This window comes from Sander lucioperca, chromosome 9 (genome assembly GCF_008315115.2).
Source record: "Sander lucioperca isolate FBNREF2018 chromosome 9, SLUC_FBN_1.2, whole genome shotgun sequence".
Taxonomy (NCBI): domain Eukaryota; kingdom Metazoa; phylum Chordata; class Actinopteri; order Perciformes; family Percidae; genus Sander; species Sander lucioperca.
The window spans coordinates 21,113,923-21,139,512 of NC_050181.1; the positions used below are offsets into that span (position 1 = coordinate 21,113,923).

At 45.7% G+C, this 25,590-nt stretch overlaps 1 protein-coding gene across 14 annotated transcripts in view; it reads right to left on the reverse strand.

The window, feature by feature from the left end:
* Window positions 1–25,590, reverse strand: part of LOC116052734 (discs large homolog 1-like protein) — a 186,833-nt gene that overhangs the window by 58,338 nt on the left and 102,905 nt on the right. Inside the window, exon 1 of one of the 14 annotated variants that reach the window (XM_036005218.1) lies at window positions 19,704–19,906. The exons of 12 other annotated variants lie outside the window; for them this stretch is intronic. In XM_036005218.1, the coding sequence (XP_035861111.1) occupies window positions 19,704–19,793 (90 nt within the window). In that variant the 5' untranslated portion in view covers window positions 19,794–19,906. Of the gene's footprint in view, window positions 1–7,433; window positions 7,958–19,703; window positions 19,907–25,590 lie in introns of those variants that run through there. One more of the 14 variants, XM_036005216.1, reaches the window with a different exon arrangement.

Here is a 25,590-nt window from a genome sequence, read left to right on the forward strand (position 1 = left end):
CAGCCCTGGTTTAAAGAAGGAGAATATTCCACTAATATTCTGTTTTTTTTGCCCTTATTCCACAAAAAGATTAAGCTGTTTACGTGGCTAAGGGACCGTTCGGTATTTATGGAATGGACCACTGGAGGAAAATAGGGGAGGGTCGTGTCTTTTTATTCTTTGTTGAGGGGAGGGTCATCCAACTTTTTTGTAGTCTACGGGGGAAGGTCACCCAACTTTTTTATTCATGAGTAGAGCAAAATTTCAAAGTGGCTTGTTTGGTGCATATTTATCCATGTAGCTCCATGTAGCTCTCTCAGTCTCGGCCCCCATCGCTAGCAGATGGACCCTCCCTGTTTAGTCAGCCAGACCTGTAGCTGTAGAGCCCTGACACACCAACCAGACAGCCGACCGTCGGCAGTAAAGTCAGTCGAACTGATCAGTCGGGTCCCCGAGGTCCAAAAAGTTCCTCAGAACACACTGAGGGGACGCCAGATTGAGCGTACGCTCTGCACGTGCATGAAACGCAATACGTCTCCATAGCAGCAGGCGGCGCTGCTCTGTATTGTTTCCATTAACAGTCTGATTGGTTCCCAGAAAATGAAAACCGGCAGCTAATTGGACGAACGTGTCACGTGGTTCTTTTTTCTCTGGAAATTCACAGCCAGACTGTCATGGCGGCTCGTTCAGAATCTGATCTCGTATTGGACTAAAATAGTTCACCGAAACGTGTTTCTGAAAACATTTGAAGAGAGAAATAGGCCGTGCAGTTGCTGAATCTGTCTTCATTTCAGATCAACAAAGGTCAGTTTGAAAGATTTTCATCAGATTTTGAGAGGCTCTAGTCACGCTCATCCGATCGCCATTTCCATAGACGGTATATATAATGGACCAGCAGGTCCCGTGTCTCTGGACGGAGACTAGTGAAGTCACTTTTCCGGTGATGGCTGAGCGTTACTGAGCAGTTGCTGAATCTGTCTTCATTTCAGATCAACAAAGGTCAGTTTAAAAGATTTTCGTCAGATTTTGAGAGACTCATCCGCTCCCCACTTCCGGGTGAGTCCCGACTGTCCTGTCTCTGACTGCCCTGTCTCTGACTGCCCTGTCTCTGACTGCCCTGTCTCTGACTGTCCTGTCTCTGACTGCCCTGTCTCTGACTGCCCTGTCTCTGACTGCCCTGTCTCTGACTGAGCATGTCAGGTCGGCCAAAATTAAAGCCAACGGCTCCTCCAACGGACGACGGCACGAACACACCGACCAGACTCGAGTCACCGACCTCGCCAGACGGCCGATTATCGGCTCGGTGTGTCAGCTCTCTTAGCTCTCTTTTTTTGTAAGTTTTTGATGGTTTTCTAAACATTCTTTCCGACACTTTGGACGGTTTTTTTTTTTTCAGGAAAAAAAGTTTGTATAGGTTCTGGTAAAAATTGACTACGGGCAAGTAGAATTTTCTTTCACTTGCCCGACCGGACAAGTAAAAAAACCTTAATGTTGAACCCTGTATAATGTTTAAAAGTATAGCTGTGTTTCTCCTTATCCGGTCTGCAGCCCTGCAAACCGTCGGCTGCTTGGTTTGTGTACAGTAACCATAGCAACGCACCGAGCTGACCGTAAGCCGTAAGCAGGCGAAATGCCGTAAACTGTCACAAACTGCAGTAAAATCCCAGATTGAGACGCAGATTCTGAATGTGCTGTATACATTGCCTCTCAAACCTGAATAATACCAGAATATCACACACGTCTTAATCGGAAAATGCTAAATCCGAAAATTATTCTTAATCGGACAATGCTACATTTGGAAAAGGCCTCGTTCTGAATATCCAAACAGAATATTCTGTTTACGTGACCTGTAGCGAATTAAGAATATTGTGGAATATTAGCGTACATGTAAACGTAGTCAGTGTTTGTTTTCATCATGTTGACGTGCCAGCTGGGAGGAGTTTGACACACACAGGACGGGAGGGCAGAGTGTCAGAGAGCTCGGCCAATCACAGCAGGAGGCTCTATGATTGACAGGTTCCCCGACACTTGTGCTTTTTGGACGATGTGATGTGACAAACTCGGCCCATCTGCTGCTCTGAGAAGATTAAAGCCGTGTGTGTGTGTGTGTGTGTGTGTGTGTGTGTGTGTGTGTGTGTGTGTGTCAGTCAGTGTATGTGTGTGAGCCTGTGTGTGTGTGTGTGTGTGTCTCTGTGTGTGTGCACGTGTGTAAGCGTGTCTGTGTACATATGTATGTAAGCATGTGGGTGTCTGTGTGTGTGTGAGTGTGTGTGTGTGCACACGTGTGTGTGTGTGTGTGTCAGTCAGTGTATGTGTGTGAGCCTGTGTGTGTCTGTATGTCTCTGTGTGTGCACGTGTGTAAGCGTGTGTGTGTGTGTCAGTCAGTGTGTGTGTGAGCCTGTGTGTGTGTGTGTGTGTCAGTGTATGTGTGTGACTGTGTGTGTGTGTGTGTGTGTGTCAGTGTATGTGTGTGAGCCTGTGTGTCTGTGAGCCTGTGCGTGTGTGAGCCTGTGCGTGTGTGTGTGTGTGTGTGTGTGTGTGTGAGCCTGTGTGTCTGTGAGCCTGTGCGTGTGCGTGTGTGTGTGTGTGAGCCTGTGATGTGTGTGTGTGTAAGTATATGTGTGTGAGCCTGTGTGTGTGTGTCTCTGTGTGTTTGTGTCTCTGTGTGTGTGTGTGTCAGTCAGTGTATGTGTGTGAGCCTGTGTGTGAGCCTGTGTGTGTGTGTGTGTGTGTGTGTGTGTGTGCAAGCGTGTCTGTGTGCATATGTATGTAAGCGTGTGGGTGTCTGTGTGTGTGTGAGTGTGTGCACACGTGTGTGTGTGTCAGTCAGTGTATGTGTGTGAGCCTGTGTGTGTGTGTGTGTCAGTGTATGTGTGTGAGCCTGTGTGTGTGTGTGTGTGTGTGTGTGTGTGTGTGTGTCTCTGTGTGTGTGCACGTGTCTGTGTGCATATGTATGTAAGCGTGTGGGTGTCTGTGTGTGTGTGCGTGAGTGTGCACACGTGTGTGTGTGTGTGTGTGTGTGTCAGTGTATGTGTGTGAGCCTGTGTCTGTGAGCCTGTGTGTGTGTGTGTGTGTGTGTGTCTCTATGTGTGCGTGTGTGTGTGTGTCTCTATGTGTGTGTGTATGTGTGTGTGTGTGTGTGTGTGTGTGTGCGTGTGTGTGTGTGTGTGTGTGTGTGTCTCTATGTGTGTGTGTGTGTGTGTGTGTGTGTGTGTGTGTTAAATCCCCGGTCCCTCAGGACAGTCTCAGCAGGGGGCTGATGTCCTTTTTTGTGATGATTGAAGAGCAGCAGACATTTCAATCACGGAGATCAGAGAGTTAAAACCCCGACAGCCTGCCGTGACATCAGCACTAAAGGTCAAACTGTGACTTCACGCCGTCCCAGCGGCCGACGGGGTCGGCTGTTTGCACCGCAACGTTTTATCAGGATCTTTTTGTGGTAGTTTTGGGTCTCTTTAAGAATTAGGAGTTATATATTTATTAGGACAATGTACATTAATCAACATATGTGTCAATGCCCAGTGTTAGCCAGATGGCTGTTTTCCAACTATAGTCCTAGTAAAAACAGGTTAAGTTGTTGTTAAATGTTAATATTTTCTAGTTTCTTCTCTCCTTTCATCCTTCCTTCCTTCCTTCTCTGCATATCTTCCCTTCCTCCTTCCCTACGTACTTCCTTTCTTCCATCCGTCTTTATTTATTCTTTGTTTGCTTTCCTTCTATCCTGCCTTCTTTCCATCCTTGCCTACTTCCTTTCATCCTTCCTTCCCTCCTCTTTTCTTCTCTCCTTCCCTCCTTACATATTTACTCAAAGCTTACATAAAGTGTAGAGCTGCAAAGATGAATGGATTAGTTGTCAGCTATTTAATTAATATCCAACTATTTTGATATATTTGATATCCATTCATCAGTTTAAGTCATTTTTTATGTAAAAACAGGTAAACTTGTGTGATTCCTGCTTGTTAAATGTGAATATCTTCTAGTTTCTTCTCTCCTCTGGGACAGGAAACTGAATATCTTTGAGTTTGAGTTGATAAAACAAGACATGTGAGGACGTCATCTTGGACTTTGGGAGACACTGATCCACATTTTAGAGACCCAACAACTCATCCATTCATCCAGAAAATATATATATGTATACATATATTCATATAATCGTTAGTTACAGCCCTAAAAACAAACAAGAGAGAGAACATGCAGCCTGATAATAAAGAAAAGTGAGCGTGAGGCGGCCTTCAACACGTTGACCTCTATTATGAAAGAGCAGGACCTCGTGAAGCCGCTGGCAGGAAGTGCCGCTCTGTTTCGAAGAGGCTTAATTGTTGTGCTGCAGCAGCAGAACCTGCAGCCCATGGAAAACCGACAGCCACTAAAATTAGCCCCCGCACATCGACCACATTGATCCGCCAGCCCTACTTCTGGAGCGCCGCTCGGAAAGCCTCTGACAATGGGGCTTAATTGCTCCCAAAGAATACAAATCGGTGTGTCCAACGTTGAGACGCACAGAGGACAGAGTTTATGTTTGAATCCAGTAACGCCCAACCTGAGGGTACTTCTTTTGTTGCCAGGGGCATAGGTGTAATTTACAGGGGGGTTTATAAAAACTTGCCAGTGCAACCCACCCCCCACCCCAAAAAAAACTATTATAATTTCCTTTACATAATTAAATACATTTGCACCATAAATTGTTGCAGAAAAATTCTCCAGAATGCAGAAAATCAACGTGGCATCATGACTTTGTGTAAACATACACGGCACTTTCCTGGTTATGTTATCTGGATGCATTTTGAGCTATCTACGTGTATGTCTACGTTGTATACAGCGGACGTAAACATACACGCCACGTGGCGTGTTATCGCGAGAACGTGGCGTGCTATCGCGAGGTCGTCACATGCATGTAAAAAAAAAAAAAACAGTGTATAAATGCCACACGCGGGACGCCATCCCAGCTCTCCTGGGTCAAAGTCCTGTGTTTTACCCATCCGCCACCCCAACCAACCTCCGCTCTATCATACTACTCGCTACGGCGATAATTTACATGTAATGCAAGTCAATGGAGGCCAAACGGCGTTCATAAACACGTTAAAAAGCGAGTATGTGTCTTGATAACACGCCAAAATGGCATACGAATTGGCGTGTCATACATACGCCACTTAATGAGATCAGTCTGAGAAAATAATGTGTTTTTTTACGCTGAAAATTTTAATTTTGCTTTCATGCATTACCGGTATTTATTAAGAATTCTGAACAGATTTCTGTAGTTTAAACAACTCAAAAAATTCTCAGGTTTAAAATCGGGCTCAGGCTCATAATTACAGCTAATGTGTCGTGCCGAGCCGGGTTCGGACACTACGTGCACGGGCTCGGGTAGGGTCGGGCTTGATTTTTCAGGCCCGATCTAAGCTCTAGTGAGCGCTGCTGCACACGATGGCTCTTTGTGGTGATAATTAAAATAAATAAAACATGAGCTGATGATGATGATGAACACACAGGGAGATGTAGACGAACTATACGTTTTATCAGGATCTTTTTGTGGTAGTTTTGGGTCTCTTTAAGAATTAGGAGTTATATATTTATTAGGACAATGTACATTAATCAACATGTGTCAATGCCCAGTGTTAGCCAGATGGCTGTTTTCCAACTATAGTCCTAGTAAAAACAGGTAAACTTGTTGTTAGAAAGAAGAAAATTAAAAATTAAACAACAACAAATGTGATAATAAAGTTATTGAGGAAGAAATAAACACTCTCTCTTAACAGCATCTCTGATGAGTGAGGATGTCTTCGTTTCATATTTTCATATCATCGTAAAGTAAATATATCTCGGCTGTTTATGTCTGTATTTCTGACATTATACCGCAAATACAAAATATAAATATCTGAGCGTTTAGTAACCAGATAACAAGCCAAAACCACCAACCTTTACCCAACGGACACAGAGACTGAAAAGAGTTTTCAGAAGAATTTAAATGACGAAGGTCCATCCGGTTTTCAGGGACACGACAGATGTCATGACAACAGAGTCACACATGAACGGTTTGTATTGATTACCCATGAACTGACTCACTGTAGTAACTCAACCTCTGACAGCAGGACACACTCCTAACGCACCACTGTGCGTGTGCAGACAGCTCATTCATAATGTCACTGGTTGACGACTCCATCACCAACAACACAGTGCAGGGTTTCTGCAGGTTCCACCAAGTCAAATTTAAGACTTTTTAAGACCTTTTTAAGGCCATTATGAATGATATTTAAGCCCTTTATCACAACATCAACTCAAGTCAAGTATTGCTAAACTTGCACTTCCCCATAGCTGAAGAATAATGTGTTTTATGTCTGTGGTACAATCTGAAAGAGACTCGTGCCAGTAACACGAAAGCTGATTGGCTGCAATGTAAGTTACGTGTTGGTCTCATTTGTAGTAAGCCAACGAAATTGGGCGCCTGGTTAGCTCACCTGGTAGAGCGGGCGCCCATATATAGAGGTTTACTCCTCGACGCAGCGGTCGCGGGTTCGACTCCGACCTGCGGCCCTTTGCTGCATGTCATTCCCCCTCTTTCTCTCCCTTTTCAAATCTAAGCTGTCCTATAAAAATAAAGTTAAAAGAGTGCTGGCAGTGCCCGCCCTCCGATTATACATGTCAAATCAGCCAAAATGAAGGCCGACGGCCCCTCGGACGGACGACAGCACAGAACACACCGAGCAGACTCGAGTCACCGACCTTCCTCCTCCTACGGTTCGGTCACCATAGGAGGAACGGCTAGAAAGTAATATTCAGTTGGTTGTTATATACAATTTTACCGCAAGATGGGAGAAATTCTTACACAATGGAGCTTTAAAGACCCTTTTCGACTCCGTAAGCAAAAACACGCAGTTACAACACACACACACACACACACACACACACACACACAATTATTTGTTTCACTATCTTTGTAGGGACCCGTCATTGACATAATGCATTCCCTAGCACCTTACCCTAACCTTAACCATCACCACTAAATGCCTAACCTTAACCCTTACCCTCACCCTAACCATAACCTAATTCTAACCCTAATCCTAAAACCAAGTCTTAACACTCAAACAGACCTTTAAACTTGTGGGGTCCAGCATTTTGGGCCCCACAAGGCTGTGAGGACCCCACAAGTATACTGTATTCCCCGGTTTTTGGACCCCACGAATATAGTAAAACAAACACACACACACACAGAAGAAATAAATAAGAAAAAGAAGAATAAGCATGAATTAAAAAATAAAAATTAAAGAAGGCTAGTGTATGAAAAAATGGTTGATAAAAGACGTTTTAAAATAGTCATTCATAGATTCAACAGACCTGACAGACCGAGGGAGAAGAAATAACCTCTAAGACGAAGTGGTAGCGGTAGAATTATAGCTTTTCCCTTCGCCAAAAGGTCCCCCAACTTCAAACAGAACATGTCGCCGATGTTGATGTACCTTACTGAAAGCGAAGGGCACCCAGGGTATCTCCGGCCTGCCTGCCGCGTGGCTGCTGCCGCCGACCACTTTAGCGGTGCTCTTGGTCGGGCTTTTCTTGACGCTGTCCCGCAGGTTGAGGAAACGACTGCGAGCGCGGCAGGATGCCGGCACGGCGCGGGCGGTAAACGTTGACAGAGACGCCTGGCCCTGTGGATGACTCTGCTGCTGTTGCTGCCGGTGGAGCTCGATGGCGTGCTGCCTGTGGAGCGGGTGGAGCAGGGCGATGGACTCCTGAAGGTTGCTGTTGAGCCGCGGCGGCTTCTTCTCGGCGCCGTTCATAGCCTTGGACGTGAACTCCTGCCGGGGGTAATGTGTGGTCATCTTCATGGAGGGAGACTCCTGATTGGAGGAGGGTTGAATGATAAATTATGGATGCTTCCTTCAGATCTGGACGCTTGTTTTGGTCTCTGTGGTGCGACGGCAACAGATCCAAACTCAAGTCCTGTTACTCGGGGCTCCAACACCAAGGCACGATACCGCTCCCTCTCTTCGTTCTCACGTCACCCCTCCCCTCTTTAGTGGCTCTCTCGCTGTGACACCCTCCCTCTCCAGTCTTCTCTCATTCTCCTGCCAATTAACGGGCTTCAGTGAGCGAGGCACATGTCAGCACGAGGGGGGGTGCGGCTCCACTCGCTGCATGAATAATCAATGTCACCCCCGGATTCACACACAGGGACGTGCATGTCAGCGTCAGCAGCGAGATGAGATGGGAGGGGGGGGGGGGGGCCCCCTGGTTAGCGACAGGCAGGCAGAAAGCTGCTGCTTTCACTGGATCTTCTCTGCAGCAGCTTTGAGCCTCTGCTGAAGATAAAAACCTGACAGTCCTCGCAGGCTGTTCAGGACCGAACCACCAACCTACTGCTGATCAGAGATGGTCCGATACCATTTTTTGCTTCCCGATACCGATTCCAATACCTGAACTTGCGTATCGGCCGATACCGAGTACTGATCCAATACCAGTGTGTCATATATTTTATTATGTTTTAACAACTGTATACTACTATCCCTGTATGCATGATATGATGTATAACAGCTGTATACTACTATCTCTGTATGATGATATGATGTCTAACAGCTGTATACTACTATCTCTGTATGATGATATGATGTATAACAGCTGTATACTACTAGCCCTGTATGGATGATATGTATAACAGCTGTATACTACTATCCCTGTATGCATGATATGATGTATAACAGCTGTATACTACTATCTCTGTATGATGATATGATGTATAACAGCTGTATACTACTATCTCTGTATGATGATATGATGTATAACAGCTGTATACTACTATCTCTGTATGATGATATGATGTATAACAGCTGTATACTACTATCTCTGTATGGATGATATGATGTATAACAGCTGTATACTACTATCCCTGTATGGATGATATGATGTATAACAGCTGTATACTACTATCCCTGTATGGATGATATGATGTATAACAGCTGTATACTACTATCTCTGTATGGATGATATTATTTCTATCTTTGTTGTCGGTCTGGCTCAGGTTAAACTCTTTGTGAAACATGAACAAACACAAATAATGAACGCCACAGAACTTTCTTTTATTCTGCAGTTTGACAGTCAGTTATAACGGAAAAAGAACATAAATAAACTACTTTAACGTACATTTTCTTTAGGGCTTTATTCCTTCTATTACTTCCTGATACCGATACCAACATTTTAGGCAGTATCGGAGCCGATATCGATACTGGTATCGGTACATCTCTACTGCTGATGATGATGATGATGATGTTGTTGTTTCCAGCACTGCACCCAGAATGTAACACGACAAAAGTTGAATGTGAATCCAAAGTCAGAAAAGTGACCAAATAACAGCCTAAAAAAACCCTACATGATGTAACTAGAACAGATGTGCAAAATGCTTTGATATGAAGGACCAAAATGTATCTGGATGGAAAAATAAATGTTGATGTTGAAGAATACCGTAATTCTTTGCAGATAAAAATTACATATGTAATTTAATAGGGGAGTTTACCAGCACTGTGCTTTACATTGGCATAAACCCAGATTAAGTACTTGTTAGGGCGCTGACACACCAACCTGATTATCCGCCGTCTGACCGTCTGGGGGGGTCGGTGACTCGAGTCTGTTCGGTGTGTCCGTGCCGTCGTCCGTCCGAGGGGCCGTTGGCCTTCATTTTGGCCGACCTGACTTGCTGGGTCGGAGGGCGGGCAGTCGGACTCAATGACCAATCTGATTGGTGGAGTTCTAGCCCTTGACTAGCGAATCAGTGCACTTATGTTAGCGTGACGAACGGCTCTCAAAATCTGAGGAAAATCTTTTAAACTGACCTTTGTCGATCTGAAATGAAGACAGATTCAGCAACTGCACGGCCTATTTCTCTCTTAAAATGTTTTCAGAAACACGTTTCGGTGAGCTATCTTCGTAAAATATGAGATCGTATTCTGAACGTGACGCCATTATGCCCGGTTGTAAAATCCGGGAGCAGCCAGACCACGTGACGCGTTCGTCCAATCAGCTGCCTTTCCTCCTGACGGTCGGCTGTCGGGTTGGTGTGTCAGGGCCTTTAGCTACACAAAATGCAAGTTTCGTAGTCATTACGATTAGGATTTAACAGCACTTTCAAAATAAGAGTAGAATAAGCAAGAGCATGTTAAAATGCCATGGCGCGGCCAAAACAAAAGGAGCATGGGCCAAACTTGGCCAGCGGCCACCAAATCGGGCAGCCTTGTAGGCCTTCTAAAAGGTTGAAGACATTCAACGTATACTTTAGTCTTAGTTGGTTGGACAGGCTAGAAAACACTGGCTTCCTGTCCCTCAAACAATGGATTTTAAAAGTCTTCTGTTGGGTTTATAAAGCACTGAACAGTTAAGGGCCAAAATACATTTCTGATCTGCGGCTACATTATGAACAGGACTTTAAATTGACATCCGCCAACCTGCCAAATGCAGATAGAAATTAACTTTGGCAGGTAACATTGTAAAGTCACTGGCCAATTTGGCCGGTGATGAAGAAGCAAATATCACTGCGTCTGTTTGAATCGGCAGGCTGCACATACAATCCTACATTTCCCATGAACACTATGTCGTGACGTGTCATGCAACCATTGGCTACGTGCCTAGTGTGTGTGGTATTAAGCACCAGCTACGCCTAAGCGCGATGTATGGTTCTGCAGAGGCTCCACGCAGAGTTTTCGCTGTAGCCTACGTGGCCTGATGTTTATACTTATACGTTGGTGTGTGCGTCGATCTCTTGAAGAAAATAGCAGGGCTGGTGTGTGTGTGTGTGTGTGTGTGTGTGTGTGGTAGAGCAAGTGAGAGAGTGATGGTGATTATCTTCACTAGTAGTGACTCTAGCGTTATAGTCGGTGTGAAATCTGGAGCAGGAGAAGTTAACTCTCTCCTTGATGTCATGTTGTTGACGGAGAAGGAGAACCAGGAAATGAGTCGGGGGGGAAATGCAACGCTACCAAGCCACTGCCGAGAGACGTGCGATGCGTAGTTAAATTGTTGTGTTGCACGTTAAGCTACGATGTAGATTTTACGCAGAAGCATAAATCACGCTTTAAACGGAGAAGATGAACTGTACTATTTGAAAATTCTTCAATACTGGCGCCAACATACTTCAAGCTGCCTAATGGTCATTAACGACAATTATTTTGCACATTACGTTTTGCAGTAAACTCTTGCTTTGTCTTGTGTTCTGACGGGGATTTCAAAAAGTTCAAATGAGAAAAGTATGAAGGGAAATGTAACAGTCGAAGGTGTTTTCACTGCCGATTTGTTGAACTGTTTTTTTAACTTCGATAAATGCAACATCTTGGGTGCCCGGGTAGCTCAGTTGGTAGAGCGGGCGCCCATATGTGGAGGCTCACTCCTCGACTCCGACCTGCGGCCCTTTGCTGCATGTCATTCCCCCCTCTCTCTCCCCTTTCGTTTCTTCAGCTGTCCTGTCAATGAAGGCCTAAAAATGGCCAAAACAAAATTAAATAAATGCAACATCTTTCCCAAAAAGTCAACGAGGAATCGTGTTAAATACTCGAGCAGCCGTTACAAAATGTTTCCCCCAGAATAACCCACATACGAGTGTTGACGTGACAACGAGCGCTGTGCAGTGGGACAGATTTGAAGTGGATTTAAACGCCAGGAGGGGAGCCGGGCCGATTGGTTGGAGGAGTGTTCATCCACTGACCCACCGACACTTCATCTGGATACATGACACAGCTCAGCTTTGAAATGATTCCTACTCAACATACGGCCCGAACTCTCTGGGAGGGATTGTTGTGTGTGTGAGATATATGTGTGTATGTGTGTTTGGTGGGTTAGGTTGTCTAAGCTACTGGATGCCTAACATTTTCCTCGGGATGAATTAAGTATCCATCCATCCATCTCTCCATCTACCCATCTATCCAGCTACCTATCTACCCATCTACCCATCCATCTATCTATCCATCCATCTATCCATCTACCCGTCTATCTATCCATCCATCTATCCATCTACCCGTCTATCTATCCATCCATCTCTCCATCTACCCGTCTATCTATCCATCCATCCATCTCTCCATCTACCTATCCATCCATCCATCTACCCATCCATTCATCCACCCACCCACCCATCCATCCATCTATCCATCCATCTACCTATCTACCATCTATCTACCCATCCATCCATCCACCCATCTACTCATCTATCCATCCATCCATCTACCCATCTATCCATCTACCCACCCATCCATCCATCCATCCATCTACTCATCTATCCATCTACCCATCCATCTACCTATCTACTATCTACCCATCCATCCATCCACCCATCCACTCATCTATCCATCCATCTATCCATCTACCATCTACCTATCCATCCATCTATCTACTCATCTATCCATCTACCTATCCATCCATCCATCTACCCATCTATCCATCTACCCATCTATCCATCCACCCACCCATCCATCCATCCACCCATCCATCTACTCATCTATCCATCTACCTATCTACTATCTACCCATCCATCCATCCACCCATCCACTCATCTATCCATCCATCTATCCATCTACCATCTATCTACCCATCCATCCATCCATCTACTCATCTATCCATCTACCTATCCATCCATCCATCTATCCATCTACCATCTACCTATCCATCCATCTATCCATCTACCTATCCATCCATCCATCTATCCATCTACCCATCTATCCACCCATCAATCATCCATCCACCCATCAATCATGCATCCATCCATCTACCCATCAATCATCCATCTACTCATCTACCCATCTATCATCTACCCATCAACCTATCTATCCATCCATCCACCCATCCATCCATCCATCCACCCACCCACCCATCCATCCATCTACCCATCTATCATCTACCCATCAACCTATCTATCCATCCATCCATCCATCCATCTACCCATCTATCTACCCATCCACCCATCCACCCATCCATCCATGAATGCCTCGTCTCTATTTATTTTCAAAATGGGAAAACTAACCCTTTTTAAAGATATATTGATGTGGATCCACATTCTGCTGTGAATATCTAAATATCTGCATTGTTTTCTAAGCATTTATAAATGAATGAATGAATGTTTTGTATCGAACATACCAAACAATAAAAACCTAAAATACAAGACACAAACTATTTCACTTTAAGAAAAAGCCCAGAATAAAGCAAAAACAAATAAATACTCTTATCCGAAAAGGGAAGGAAGGAAGGAAGAAGCAAAATGCTTTTAGGGATCCTACCCTTTTTGAAATGTCCGTACCGTTATCGAAGAGTTTTAAATCTATATTTTTGCAGCTGTCGTTTGAAAAATAAAAGTAGGTTACTGTGTTACTGAGTTCGGCCCGCAGGCGAGATCTGAATCGATCCGGAGAAATCTAAAAACTGACCCACGTGATTGATGACAACAGGGACACAAACGCAGCGTTTTGAGAGCGAATCGATGTGATAAACCTGCCCAGGATGTGTCATGGTATAAATATACATCTCAGCGTTAAGGTCTGTGTCACTACTCGGTCCTCATTAACACGTCCAGTGTCTCCAGCTCCACACAGAGAGAGGAGCAGCTCTGCCTGACTCCCAGCGTCTGATGAAGATTAGGATTAAAGCCTAAAGTGTGCTGCTGTGCGTCTGCGGCTCCACCTGCAGGCCGCACGGATCATCACACCCCTCACTGTCACCATAACACAGATTTACAGGCCAGAAATCCACACAGCTATTAAATTAATGGGGTCAGTGGTTAATAGCAGGGCCACACGCAGTCTTGTATAAGGTACTTAATAGCAAAAGTACAAGTATCTTAGCAGAAAAAGACTTTGGTAGAAGTTAAAGTTGAACTTTTAGAGCAGGGGTGTCGGACTTCACCAAGAGCCACGCTGGAAAACGAGAATCACATCCAGGGCCAGATGTAGAGTTTATTAACATGCTTTTATTTTGAAAAACTCAAATATCTTTGACTGTGTTGTTGCATGTCTCATGTAGTAATTTTTAAAAATTACTTAATTTTAAAAAAAATAATTTTTTAAAAAGCATCGGCAAAGGGACAAAGAATTCAGAAATAGCTGCAAAAACTAGGCGGAGCAAAATACTGTGTATGTGCATATATATATATATATATGGATCAAGTGTGTGTGTGTGTGTGTGTGTGCACGCGCGTGTGTGTATGAGTATATGTGTGTGTATCTCTGTGTGTGTGTGTATCTGTGTGTGTGTATGAGTCTATGTGTGTATCTCTGTGTGTGTATGAGTATATGTATGTGTGTGTGTATCTCTGTGTGTGTGTATCTGTGTGTGTGTGTGTGTATCTGTGTGTGTATGAGTATATGTATGTGTGTGTGTGTGTATGAGTCTATGTGTGTGTGTGTATCTCTGTGTGTGTATGAGTATATGTATGTGTGTGTGTGTGTGTGTATGAGTCTGTGTGTGTGTGTGTGTATGAGTCTGTGTGTGTGTGTGTGTGTGTGTGTGTGTGTGTGTGTGTATCTGTGTGTGTGTATGAGTCTGTGTGTGTGTCTGTGTGTCACACACACAGACACACACACTATCTTGAAACATGGAGGAGCTGTAGTGGATTAACTAAAGTATTTTCTTCTTTTTACTCATTAATGTGCAACTGTATGCAGCAGAAGCTACAGAATCTGATCTGGTTTTCTAATCTGTGGAAGGATCCTTTCATGGTTTATGAGGAAGTGGATGTTTCTTTCTTTTTACAGTGTGTTTGCTTGTTCCCCACCCTGTGTGATGTCCGTGTTCACAGATTATGTTTTCTATGCTGCTAAAACTCTATATATATCCTACCTCAATCAATGCTCTGTCTGTCTTTTGCTGCCTGTTGTCTGTCCTGTCCCTTGTCTCTCTTAAATGCTGTACTTTAAGCAGTAATTGCACTTAATGTAAAGTCTATAATGTGTGTGCACTAAATGTAGCCTGTCTCGAATGTCGCTTGTCGCTTGCTTGAATATCTTGGTACAGTGATAGATTCAAAACTGTCATTTGAGTTGAATTGTGATATGGTCTGTAAAAAGGGTCATCAACGTTTGAGTTGCCTTAGGAAACTTGCCAAATTTCACATTGACAGACGTATGTTGACTTTGTTTTATCTTGCTTTTATTAAATCTTTTATGTCATTTTCCATAGTGGTGTGGTATGGAAGCCTGTCAGTGAAGATGGGCAAGTAAGATAATAGGATTAAATCAAAGGAACTTAGGAAATATTTACACAAATCAGCTGTACCGGAAAGCAAGTGCTGTCTTGAGTGATCGGTCGCATCCCTTAAGGAATGATTTTAAGTTACTTCCGTCTGGTCGCCGGTATGCGGCTTTGAGATGGAAAACAAGACGCTATAAGAATACTTTTGTTCCAGCTGCAATTGAATTCCTAAATAAGAGAGAAGTTTTAGTACTTGACAGTTAATATGGATAGAGGATATGTATGTGTTATGGCGCAGTCTGTCATGATGTCTATTTGTTTACTTGTAAATTTGTACGTGAAATAGTTGTATGTTCTTATGTCTTTTATGTGGATGAACGAATTCTTCTTTTTAATCTGCAAAACAATTTTACCTGCGGGTATGAAATGAAATTACCTTGACCTTGTATATAATGTTGTTTTTATATATTTTAAATGTGTAACACCCAGGGTGGGAAATTAACTTTTTTTAGCCACAGTGGCTGGTGGATGCCTAATTTCACCAGCCACTTATATTTTCTACCAGCCACTTTTTCCGGAATTCAAATTTATAAAAGAAAGTGCACTAGCATATTTTGATTTGCTTCAATACATTATTTTTTATTATTAATACATATTTTATTAATATAGGCAAATAAAAAATGATGTGAAAAAAAGCCTGTGAGACCATGGTAAAACTGTGTTTGACTCATCTCTCAGTAACGTAGCATTAATCCGTCCCTCCAGGATTTCGCGGCCTTTTTTTGAGATTGTTGCGGCCCAAAATGCCTGATTTTGTGGGGGCTTTTGTAAAAAAATTTCAATAAAAGTTGCGATGTCTTGCTGGCTCAGGATGCTGCAAATGTTGGTATAATATGAAAATGGCTGGTGGATTTAAACATTGTTTCTTGGCAACAGCTTTCTTTGACAAAAGCTGTCCAATCCATTACAAGGAATGTTTTACAATCCACCCGCCACTGTGGCTGGTATACAAGGCAAAGTCGCCCGCCACTGTGGCTGGTATACAAGGCAAAGTCGCCAGCCACTGTGGCTGGTATACAAGGCAAAGTCGCCCGCCACTGTGGCTGGTATACAAGGCAAAGTCGCCCGCCACTGTGGCTGGTATACAAGGCAAAGTCGCCCGCCACTGTGGCTGGTATACAAGGCAAAGTCGCCAGCCACTGTGGCTGGTATACAAGGCAAAGTCGCCCGCCACTGTGGCTGGTATACAATGCAAAGTCGCCAGCCACTGTGGCTGGTATACAAGGCAAAGTCGCCCGCCACTGTGGCTGGTATACAAGGCAAAGTCGCCCGCCACTGTGGCTGGTATACAAGGCAAAGTCTCCCGCCACTGTGGCTGGTATACAAGGCAAAGTCGCCCGCCACTGTGGCTGGTATACAATGCAAAGTCGCCAGCCACTGTGGCTGGTATACAATGCAAAGTCGCCCGCCACTGTGGCTGGTATACAAGTCACCCGCCACTGTGGCTGGTATACAAGGCAAAGTCACCCGGCACTTTAAAAAAGTACCCGCCATTGGCTGGTGGCTAATTTCCCACCCTGGTGACACCACTTGAGCCACAGTGAAATGTTGCGTTTCACTATATACAGTGTATGTATGTAGTGTGTACTTGACTTAAATGACAGATTTTGATTCGACCTGCATATCAATTTAGGCTCACAATAACTTTTTGCCCGCCTAGTTTTAGGCGCTTATTTAACATTTTTGTCACTTTTGCCGATGCTTTTTACGCCAAGTCTGTTTTTTGTTTTGTTTTTTTTGGGGGGCTTTTTCCCTTCATGTGATAGTGACAGTGGATAGACAGGAAAGGTGGGAGAGAGAGATGGGGGGATGGTACGCAGCAAAGGGCCGCAGGTCGGACTCGAACCCGAAGGACTCAGCCTACATGGGGCGCACGCTCTTACTGGGCGAGATAGAGGCCGCCCCGCCAAGTCTGTTTGAAAACAACAGTCACTCCGTACCGTGAAGGCGAGTCCCGTAACGTTACTGTACGTCCACACCGCCGCCGACTTGAGCTGCAAAGAAGCTCTGGGCGCCCGGTCGAGGACGCTGGTCAGAAAGTACGGGGAAGCTGTTTCAGGCTTTGGCACTAGAAACCTTTTATAAATGACATATATAATGACAGAATGTGTATTGGTTGTTGGTCGCAGCGGTGTCTGTTAGCAGTTAGCTCGCTCGTTAGCTGCTGAACCGCAGCAGCATGCAGGCAGAGCGAGCAGCCGCCAGCTGTTGATCCGTGCAGGACTTCACCGTGAGCGGACTGTTTAGAGACCATGTGACCGGCAGGTAACGTTAACTGGTCCCTATACGCAAATATCATAAATGATAGGGAACCCAGCAACGGCCATGATGAGCTTCTCCTCCTTTTTCTCTGAACTAATGTTTTGGTAGGAACCAAAGTTTACATCGTATGTTTCTCTGGAAACAGCCAGCGTGAAGGACGTCTAGATTCTGATTGGTTGCCGCTGAACCGCGTCATAGCTCATTACCATAAAGTTGACCTACTTTCAACTTTCTGATTGACGCTCTGGTCGCTGAAAACGCCCAAAATGCGACGCCGACAGATTTTCCGCTCCTTGCAGCTGAGAGAAGCAGCTTCCATTAAAAATGAATGACTTCCTGTATCTTTAGAAGATCAAGTCGGCGGCGGTGTGGACGGACAGTAACTAACAGGGAACATCACTGCCTCTATCGCTGCTACGGACAAGTTTTAAACACTATGAAGGAACAAAAAAACGAAAAACACAAGCACTGAAATGCCCAGGAGTCCTGCAACAACGAAGCAGTCGCTTCATCTCTCTCTTCGTCTTTTGTTTCTCTCTTTCTCCGTGGAATAATGCTGCCTTCAGGTGCAGTTGGAAATGCTGATTTCCCTTGCCGCAGCCGCTGCCACTGAAACTTTGAATATTCGCTGCTGAAAATACCGAAGTTTCAAAACTCAAAAAATGGTATTCGGTACAGCCCTAAAATGCAGAAATGCTGACCAATCAGAGCAGACTGGGCTTTTTTAAAGAGACAGGCGCTCCAACAGCTCCAACCCTTGTTAACGGTTATGTTTACAACTGTGAGAGGTCTCCTTTAAAGACATCATTGCTAAAGAAGTCAACGGGGGACCAATGACAATCATTTGATCTGAGAAAAGTCATTTAGTTACGTTTATTTGGCGTATATGTTGCCAAAAAACTGCGCCTGAGCCTTACAAAGGCAGGGAAAACCCTGCATGTGCACGTATGTTAACGTGTGTGTGTGTGTGTGTGTGTGTGTTAGGAGGTGGGGTAGCGCTGCGTGTCAGGGAGCCTGGAGGTTGCTAGGCAACGCCGGCGAAGGCATGTGCTACTGCAGGGGTTCCTCACACATCTGCCCAGAACATGATGCTGCTGTTTATGCAGGTGAATCGCTCCGCGGCGTTCACTCACGCAGGGGATTCATGAAAAAAAAAAAAAAAAAGACTGCACAGGATTCCCCAAAAAAAAAAAAAAAAAAATCGGACTTCCAACAGAAAAAGACGGGCTCGGTACTGAGAGGAGGGAGATTCCAGCTCATCTGTTCTTGTATCCGAAACGACCGACAGCTGCTGAAAAAGCTCTGGAACATTCGCCGAGCGTGTACAGTCCCGAGCGTTCAACAGACACACAAAGTGATCTCACAGTAGCAACCAATCACCTCCCAACGCCCGCAAACACACGGTCCTCGTGTTTTCGCCGTGTCCCTTTGCATCTGATGATGATGATGATGAGACCAAATCACTTGGATATGGGATTTGTGTGATGAGAGTGTTTCTATTTCGGGATCTGAGGGGAAGAAGTGGACCAGATGTGACGGTTTCTGCATGAATCCTGATCCACTACGTGACGCAGCAGCAGCAGCAGCACTCCTGTTGCAACTTTTCCCACATCTGCCTCATCCAGCAGCGTCACATCCACACAGCAGACGGACAGATCAATGCATTTACAACACACACACACACACACACACACACACACACAAAACACAAACACTCTCACATACACACACACACTCTCACACACAGACACACACACACACACTGCCTCAAAACACAAACACTCTCACAGACACACACACACCGCCTCAAAACACACACACACACACAGCCTCAAAACACAAACACTCTCACACACACACACTCACTCTCACACACACCGCCTCAAAACACACACACTCGCACACACAAACACAGTCTCACACAGACACACTGCCTCAAAACAGACACACACACAAACACACCGTCTCAAAACACACACACTCACTCTCACACACACTCACACTCACACACTCACACACACACACACACACACACACACACACACACACACGGTCAGACACACACACAGCAAACACTCACACTTTCTCTCACACACACACACACTTTCTCTCACACACACACACTTGTAGAAAATGACTCACGCTACGGTGCAGCGGCTCCCCCTCCCTCCTCACCTTTTATGAAGATTTATTTTCGTATGTTTGTGAGGCGGAGGGAGCGGAGGGAGCGGAGGAGAGGAGGTGTGACCTACCAGTAGGCGCCGGTGCAGCCGTTTGGTTCTCCTCAGGGTGCCCATGATGCGGCGGCCCATCTTTTTGGCGTACCACACAGAGCTGAGCATGCTGCTTGTTGCTGTGAAGGTGGAGGTGTCGCCTCCTCTCGCTCCTGCTGCAGGCTGGAGAGCAGACGATGGGAGGAGGGGGTTTCACTCCACCTTGTGTGTGTGTGTGTGTGTGTGTGTGTGTGTGTGTGTCCGTCCTCCTCCTCCTTTTCCTCACAGACACAAACAGCGAGGCTGCAGAGACGGAGGTGACCAGACGCTGTTTCCAGGAAAAAAAAAGGAGACGCACTGAGGTCGTCAGTTATGAGCGGGTGTAGCGGTCGTAGGCGGTAGCCGGTGACCCACCGTCAGACTCCAGGACGTGACGGGAGAGAGAGAGAGAGAGAGAGAGAGAGAGAGAGAGAGAGGCGCCCCTGGGGGCGGATTAACCTGCCTGGGTGAGAGAGCATGGCGTAGCAGGCGGAAAGAGAGCAGCGTGGCAGGCGGGCGGCCAGCCTCCGCCTGTCTGAGGCAGACGGCAACAACAGACTGCAGGGCTGACGAGAGGACGGCTGTGTGTGTGTGTGTGTTTTTTTTAAAGAGAGCGCAGGCAGAGAGGAAGTTAGTGCTCTGATCTCTTCTCTCTGCAGTCTGGAAACCTCACACCACTCCTCCTCCTCCTCCTCCTCCTCCTCCTCCTCCTGGTTCTCTGAGGGTTTTGGTCCAGCTGACTTCTGTCCTACTTCACACTTTGAGTGCCTTTCCCAAACATGAGTCAGCAGCGAGGAGACTCGGGCTTGCAAAATGCTGAGTTTATCGCGGCTGTGACGGACAGGGTGGTTGATCTGTGATGTGTGGAGCGACTGATTCGATCCGGCAGGGAAGTTCATTCAGAGATTTGTTTTTCAAATGTTTTTTGTGTCTAAGTGACTGATGGGAACAGCAATCTTTGAAATTGGTCCAGTATTGAGCCCGAAACAAGCTGCAATGTAACGTAAACGGGCAGTTAGCCTCCACTAAAAGTTCTGTTGTTGCTGCTGACAGACTCAGATTATTATTCTAAGTGTCTGACAACATTATGAAAGGATCCCTACAGAGATAGACCTTTTAGTTAAAGAGTAAGATCCTTTTAGTTTAACATGAAAAACCCCGAAATCACCATCACCAAACTACACCAGACTCCATGTAAATAATCAGGACTTTTATCATCGTAAAACACACTTCATTCAAAGTGGACAGAAACTAAATAAAACTACCAAAAGCCGTCTTGGTTCATCTTTCCACTGTTCCAACAATCACCACTCTGGTTTGGTTGAAATAATCCCTTAATTCACCCATTTACATGTGGCGATATGCTGGCTCTATACATGCTAAAAGTCCTGATTATTTACATGGAGTCTGGTGGAAATATGCTGGCTCTATACATGCTAAAAGTAGTGATTATTTACATGGAGTCTGGTGGAAATATGCTGGCTCTATACATGCTAAAAGTCCTGATTATTTACATGGAGTCTGGTGGAAATATGCTGGCTCTATACATGTTAAAAGTCCTGATTATTTACATGGAGTCTGGTGGAAATATGCTGGCTCTATACACACTAAAAGTACTGATTATTTACATGGAGTCTGGTGGAAATATGCTGACTCTATACACGCTAAAAGTACTGATTATTTACATGGAGTCTGGTGGAGTTTGGTGAGGGAAGGTTAATTCAAGGCGTCTTCAGACAATTTTACTGCAGAAACAAAACCGGATACTGAATCATCTGTCTAGCTGCCAAAAACTACCGCTGTCACAGAATTACACGACAACAAAAAGCTCAATAAAAGACAAGTCTGTAAAAATGCTAACAGCTACAGAGTGTATGAGCATGTGATACACAGAAAGAAGAATCAGTTGCCCTTGAAAACGTATGGAAACAAGCTACAGAAATGTGGGATTTATGCTTCAACGGAAGTACTTTATGTTTCATTTTTATGAGTGAAAAGGCTTCAAAGATTATCCCTGCTCCCCCTGAATGAGAGGGGGAAACGCCAGAGCAGGGGGAATGAGAGGGGGAAACGCCAGAGCAGGGGGAACGAGAGGGGGAAACACCAGAGCAGGAGGAATGATGAGAGGGGGAAACACCAGAGCAGGGGGAATGAGAGGAGGAAACGCCAGAGCAGGGGGAATGAGAGGGGGAAACGCCAGAGCAGGGGGAATGAGAGGGGGAAACGCCAGAGCAGGGGGAATGAGAGGGGGAAACGCCAGAGCAGGAGGAATGATGAGAGGGGGAAACACCAGAGCAGGGGGAATGAGAGGGGGAAACACCAGAGTAGGGGGAATGAGAGGGGGAAACACCAGAGCAGGGGGAATGAGAGGGGGAAACACCAGAGCAGGGGGAATGAGAGGGGGAAACGCCAGAGCAGGGGGAATGAGAGGGGGAAACGCCAGAGCAGGGGGAATGAGAGGGGGAAACGCAAGAACAGTGGGGAATGAGAGGGGGAAACGCAAGAACAGTGGGGAATGAGAGGAGGAAACGCAAGAGCAGTGGGGAATGAGAGGGGGAAACACCAGAGCAGGGGGAATGAGAGGGGGAAACACCAGAGCAGGGGGAATGAGAGGGGGAAACGCCAGAGCAGGGGGAATGAGAGGGGGAAACGCCAGAGCAGGACGAATGAGAGGGGGAAACGCCAGAGCAGGACGAATGAGAGGGGGAAACGCCAGAGCAGGACGAATGATGAGAGGGGGAAACACCAGAGCAGGGGGAATGAGAGGGGGAAACACCAGAGTAGGGGGAATGAGAGGGGGAAACACCAGAGCAGGGGGAATGAGAGGGGGAAACGCCAGAGCAGGGGGAATGAGAGGGGGAAACGCAAGAACAGTGGGGAATGAGAGGAGGAAACGCAAGAGCAGTGGGGAATGAGAGGGGGAAACGCCAGAGCAGGGGGATTTAACAAGAAATAAATCCATACACATTTGTCAAAATTGCGTCGACTTCTCTGAGAACTGTTTTTTTTATATCCCCCAAAAAGGGCCTTGACTTTTAGCGAAGGTCTGATATGTATGGTCCTTTAAAAAGCTGCAAAGCCTCATGGGAGTCTGAGTCCACCTGCACAATGATGATGTGCGAGCTCAGTGCAGAACTTGCTTCCCCGATATTCCCCGGGTATACCTGCCTGAAATAAACAACCCAAATATTCCACGATTTCCCTGAAACTCCGGGACGTCTTGTAACACTGCTGACTATAAATAGAGCCGGCCTGTCCTCCCAGCATGCTTTGCTGCAGCTGGGAGTTAACACAATTAACAGAGCATTAAAAACTGCAAAAAATGTCCCTTTTAAAGTACATTTAGAACAGATTAAACAAGTGATTATTTACGATTAAATATGCTACTGATTTCCCTGATATTCCCCGACTTTCCCTGCCTGGATTACGCTCCCTTAATATTCCACAATGTCCCTGAAAACTCCAGGACCGTCTTGTAACACTGGTGGCTATAAATAGAGCCAGCCTGTGTTCCCAGCATGCTTTGCTGCAGCTGGGAACGAAGTGTAGCAGAGATGAGAGGATGGAGAAGAAGCATTAGTGACAAGTCACTGCATGGCCTCCGAGTCCTTTCTCTCGGTGGTAAATATTCACCAGAGCTGCTGTAAATCTTTCGGAGGCTGTTCTGCATTTTACTATCGCCATTCCCTTCACGCCCCGTTACAGAAAGCATCGCTAAATCTGCCCTTGTCCTTCTCCTTCTCCTCCTCCTCCTCCTCCTCCTCCATTTTCCTGCCGTCAGGATTTTCTTTGTCGGCATTCATCTCCTGTGTTGCCATGGCGCTGCTGAGGAGAGCGAGCGAGAGGCGGAGGAGGAGAGGGAATTAAAAAGAGAGGAATAATACGAGTGAGAGGAGTGTACAGTAGGTCAGGGTCTTTTTGTGGGATGTGAGGATCCATTTACGCGTTATCGCGGAGGAGGAGGTGTTGGAGATGGCCGCCCGCTGACATCAGGGCGCCGCACATCAGGCGTGGAGGGAAAACTATGGAGGGAAGAATGTGGAGATCTCACCAGGAACAGAAACGTCACCGAACCAGTACGGCGCTCAACGCAGGGGCGATCCTAGGATCAGACCTTTAAGGTGCTTACACACCAACTAGACTGCCGACCGTCGGCAGTAAAGCCAGTCGAACTGATCAGTCGGGTCCCCGAGGTCCAAAAAGATGCCTCAAAACACACTGAGGGGACGCCGACTTGAGCGTACGCTCTGCACGTGCGCAAAACGTAATACGTCTCCATAGCAGCAGGCGGCGCTAGGGATGTCCCGATCAGGTTTTTTTGCCCTCGAGTCCGAGTCATTTGATTTTGAGTATCTACCGACACCGAGTCCCGATCCGATACTTCTATAATATATTAAAAAAAAAGAATAAAGAGCGAAAAAACAGATCCAGGATGTTCCTTATTTTTTATTTAATTCACCTTATTTTAACATTCAACAACTCTGTTAACAAACAGAGCACTTCTGTTACATATCTCACAGTTTGCTACGGCAATGTTGTTGTCATCAACTTTATAATACCTCCAGACCGCAGACATACTCGCGCTTTCCGCTTCAAGCTGCTTCCGTGTTCTACTTTGCCGGCATTTAACCAATAGCGTCTCTGCAACAATGTGATGTCATGCCGCACGCGTTGCTGTTTCTGTGTGGAGTCAAAAGGGTCTAACTCTGGGCCACCGCATAACTATAGATGTGTTAAAAAATAATGAGAATATATATACATATATATCCGAGTCGGGAGGTAACGTCCGATTCCGATCGAGTCTGAAACCACCACATCCGCCACCTAGGCATGTCCAGATCCGATCACGTGATCGGAAATCGGGCCCGATCACGTGATCGGATCTGGACATCCCTAGGTGGCGCTGCTCTGTATTGTTTCTGTCGGCGGTTGTACGAGGATTTACGACACTGCACGATCTGGTCGACAGCCAAGCTAACGTTAGTTTAGCTAACAGCTCACTCGGCTAACCGCTAGCTGATTGTAGCGGTCTGCCGTTAGCCTCCACAGGCAAGCTAACGTTAGTTTAGCTAACAGCTAATTCGGCTAACTGCTAGCTGAGACAGCATGTAATAACTTTAAAAGACCCTCAAAATAAAACTTGAAAATAAACGTTGACATATATAACAAACACCAAACATATATAACAGCTGTTACGTCAGTTCTACTTTACTTGTGCTCATTTAAAATACAATCACTCAATACTTGTCTTTATTGTCATTACTGTGAAGTCTTAATTTAGCTGTAGCCTGCTTTTCCCATTACGTTTGAGTTAACGTTATTTTAGACTGAATCTAGCTGTCAGCTAGCGGTTAGCCAAATTAGCTGTTAGCTAAACTAACGTTAGCTTCCCGGTGGAGGCTAGCCATAGGCTAGCGTGGAACAGATCGTGCAGGTCGTATCCTCTGTAAAACAGTATTATTTTGCGCATGTGCAGAACGGATCGTGCAGGCAGAACGGATCGTGTACCGACAGTTTCTATTAACAGTTTATGATTGTTTCCCAGAAAATGAAAAGCAGCAGCTGATTGGACGAACGCGTCACGTGGGTCTGGTTTCTCCCCGGCCATAATGGTGGCTCGTTCAGAATACAATCTCATCTCATATATATCTAATCTCATACAATCTCCGACTGAGCATGTTGGGTCGGCCAAAATGAAGGCCGACGGCTCCTCCAACGGACGACGGCACGGAACACACCCAACAGACTCGAGTCACCGACCTCGCCAGACGGCCGATTATCGGCTCTGTGCGTCAGTGCCTTTAGGGGGGCTCAGCCCCTCATGAGAACGTCACACAGTAGCGTGGGACACAGGAATCAATTGTTGCTCCCATCCCATCCCTAGCCC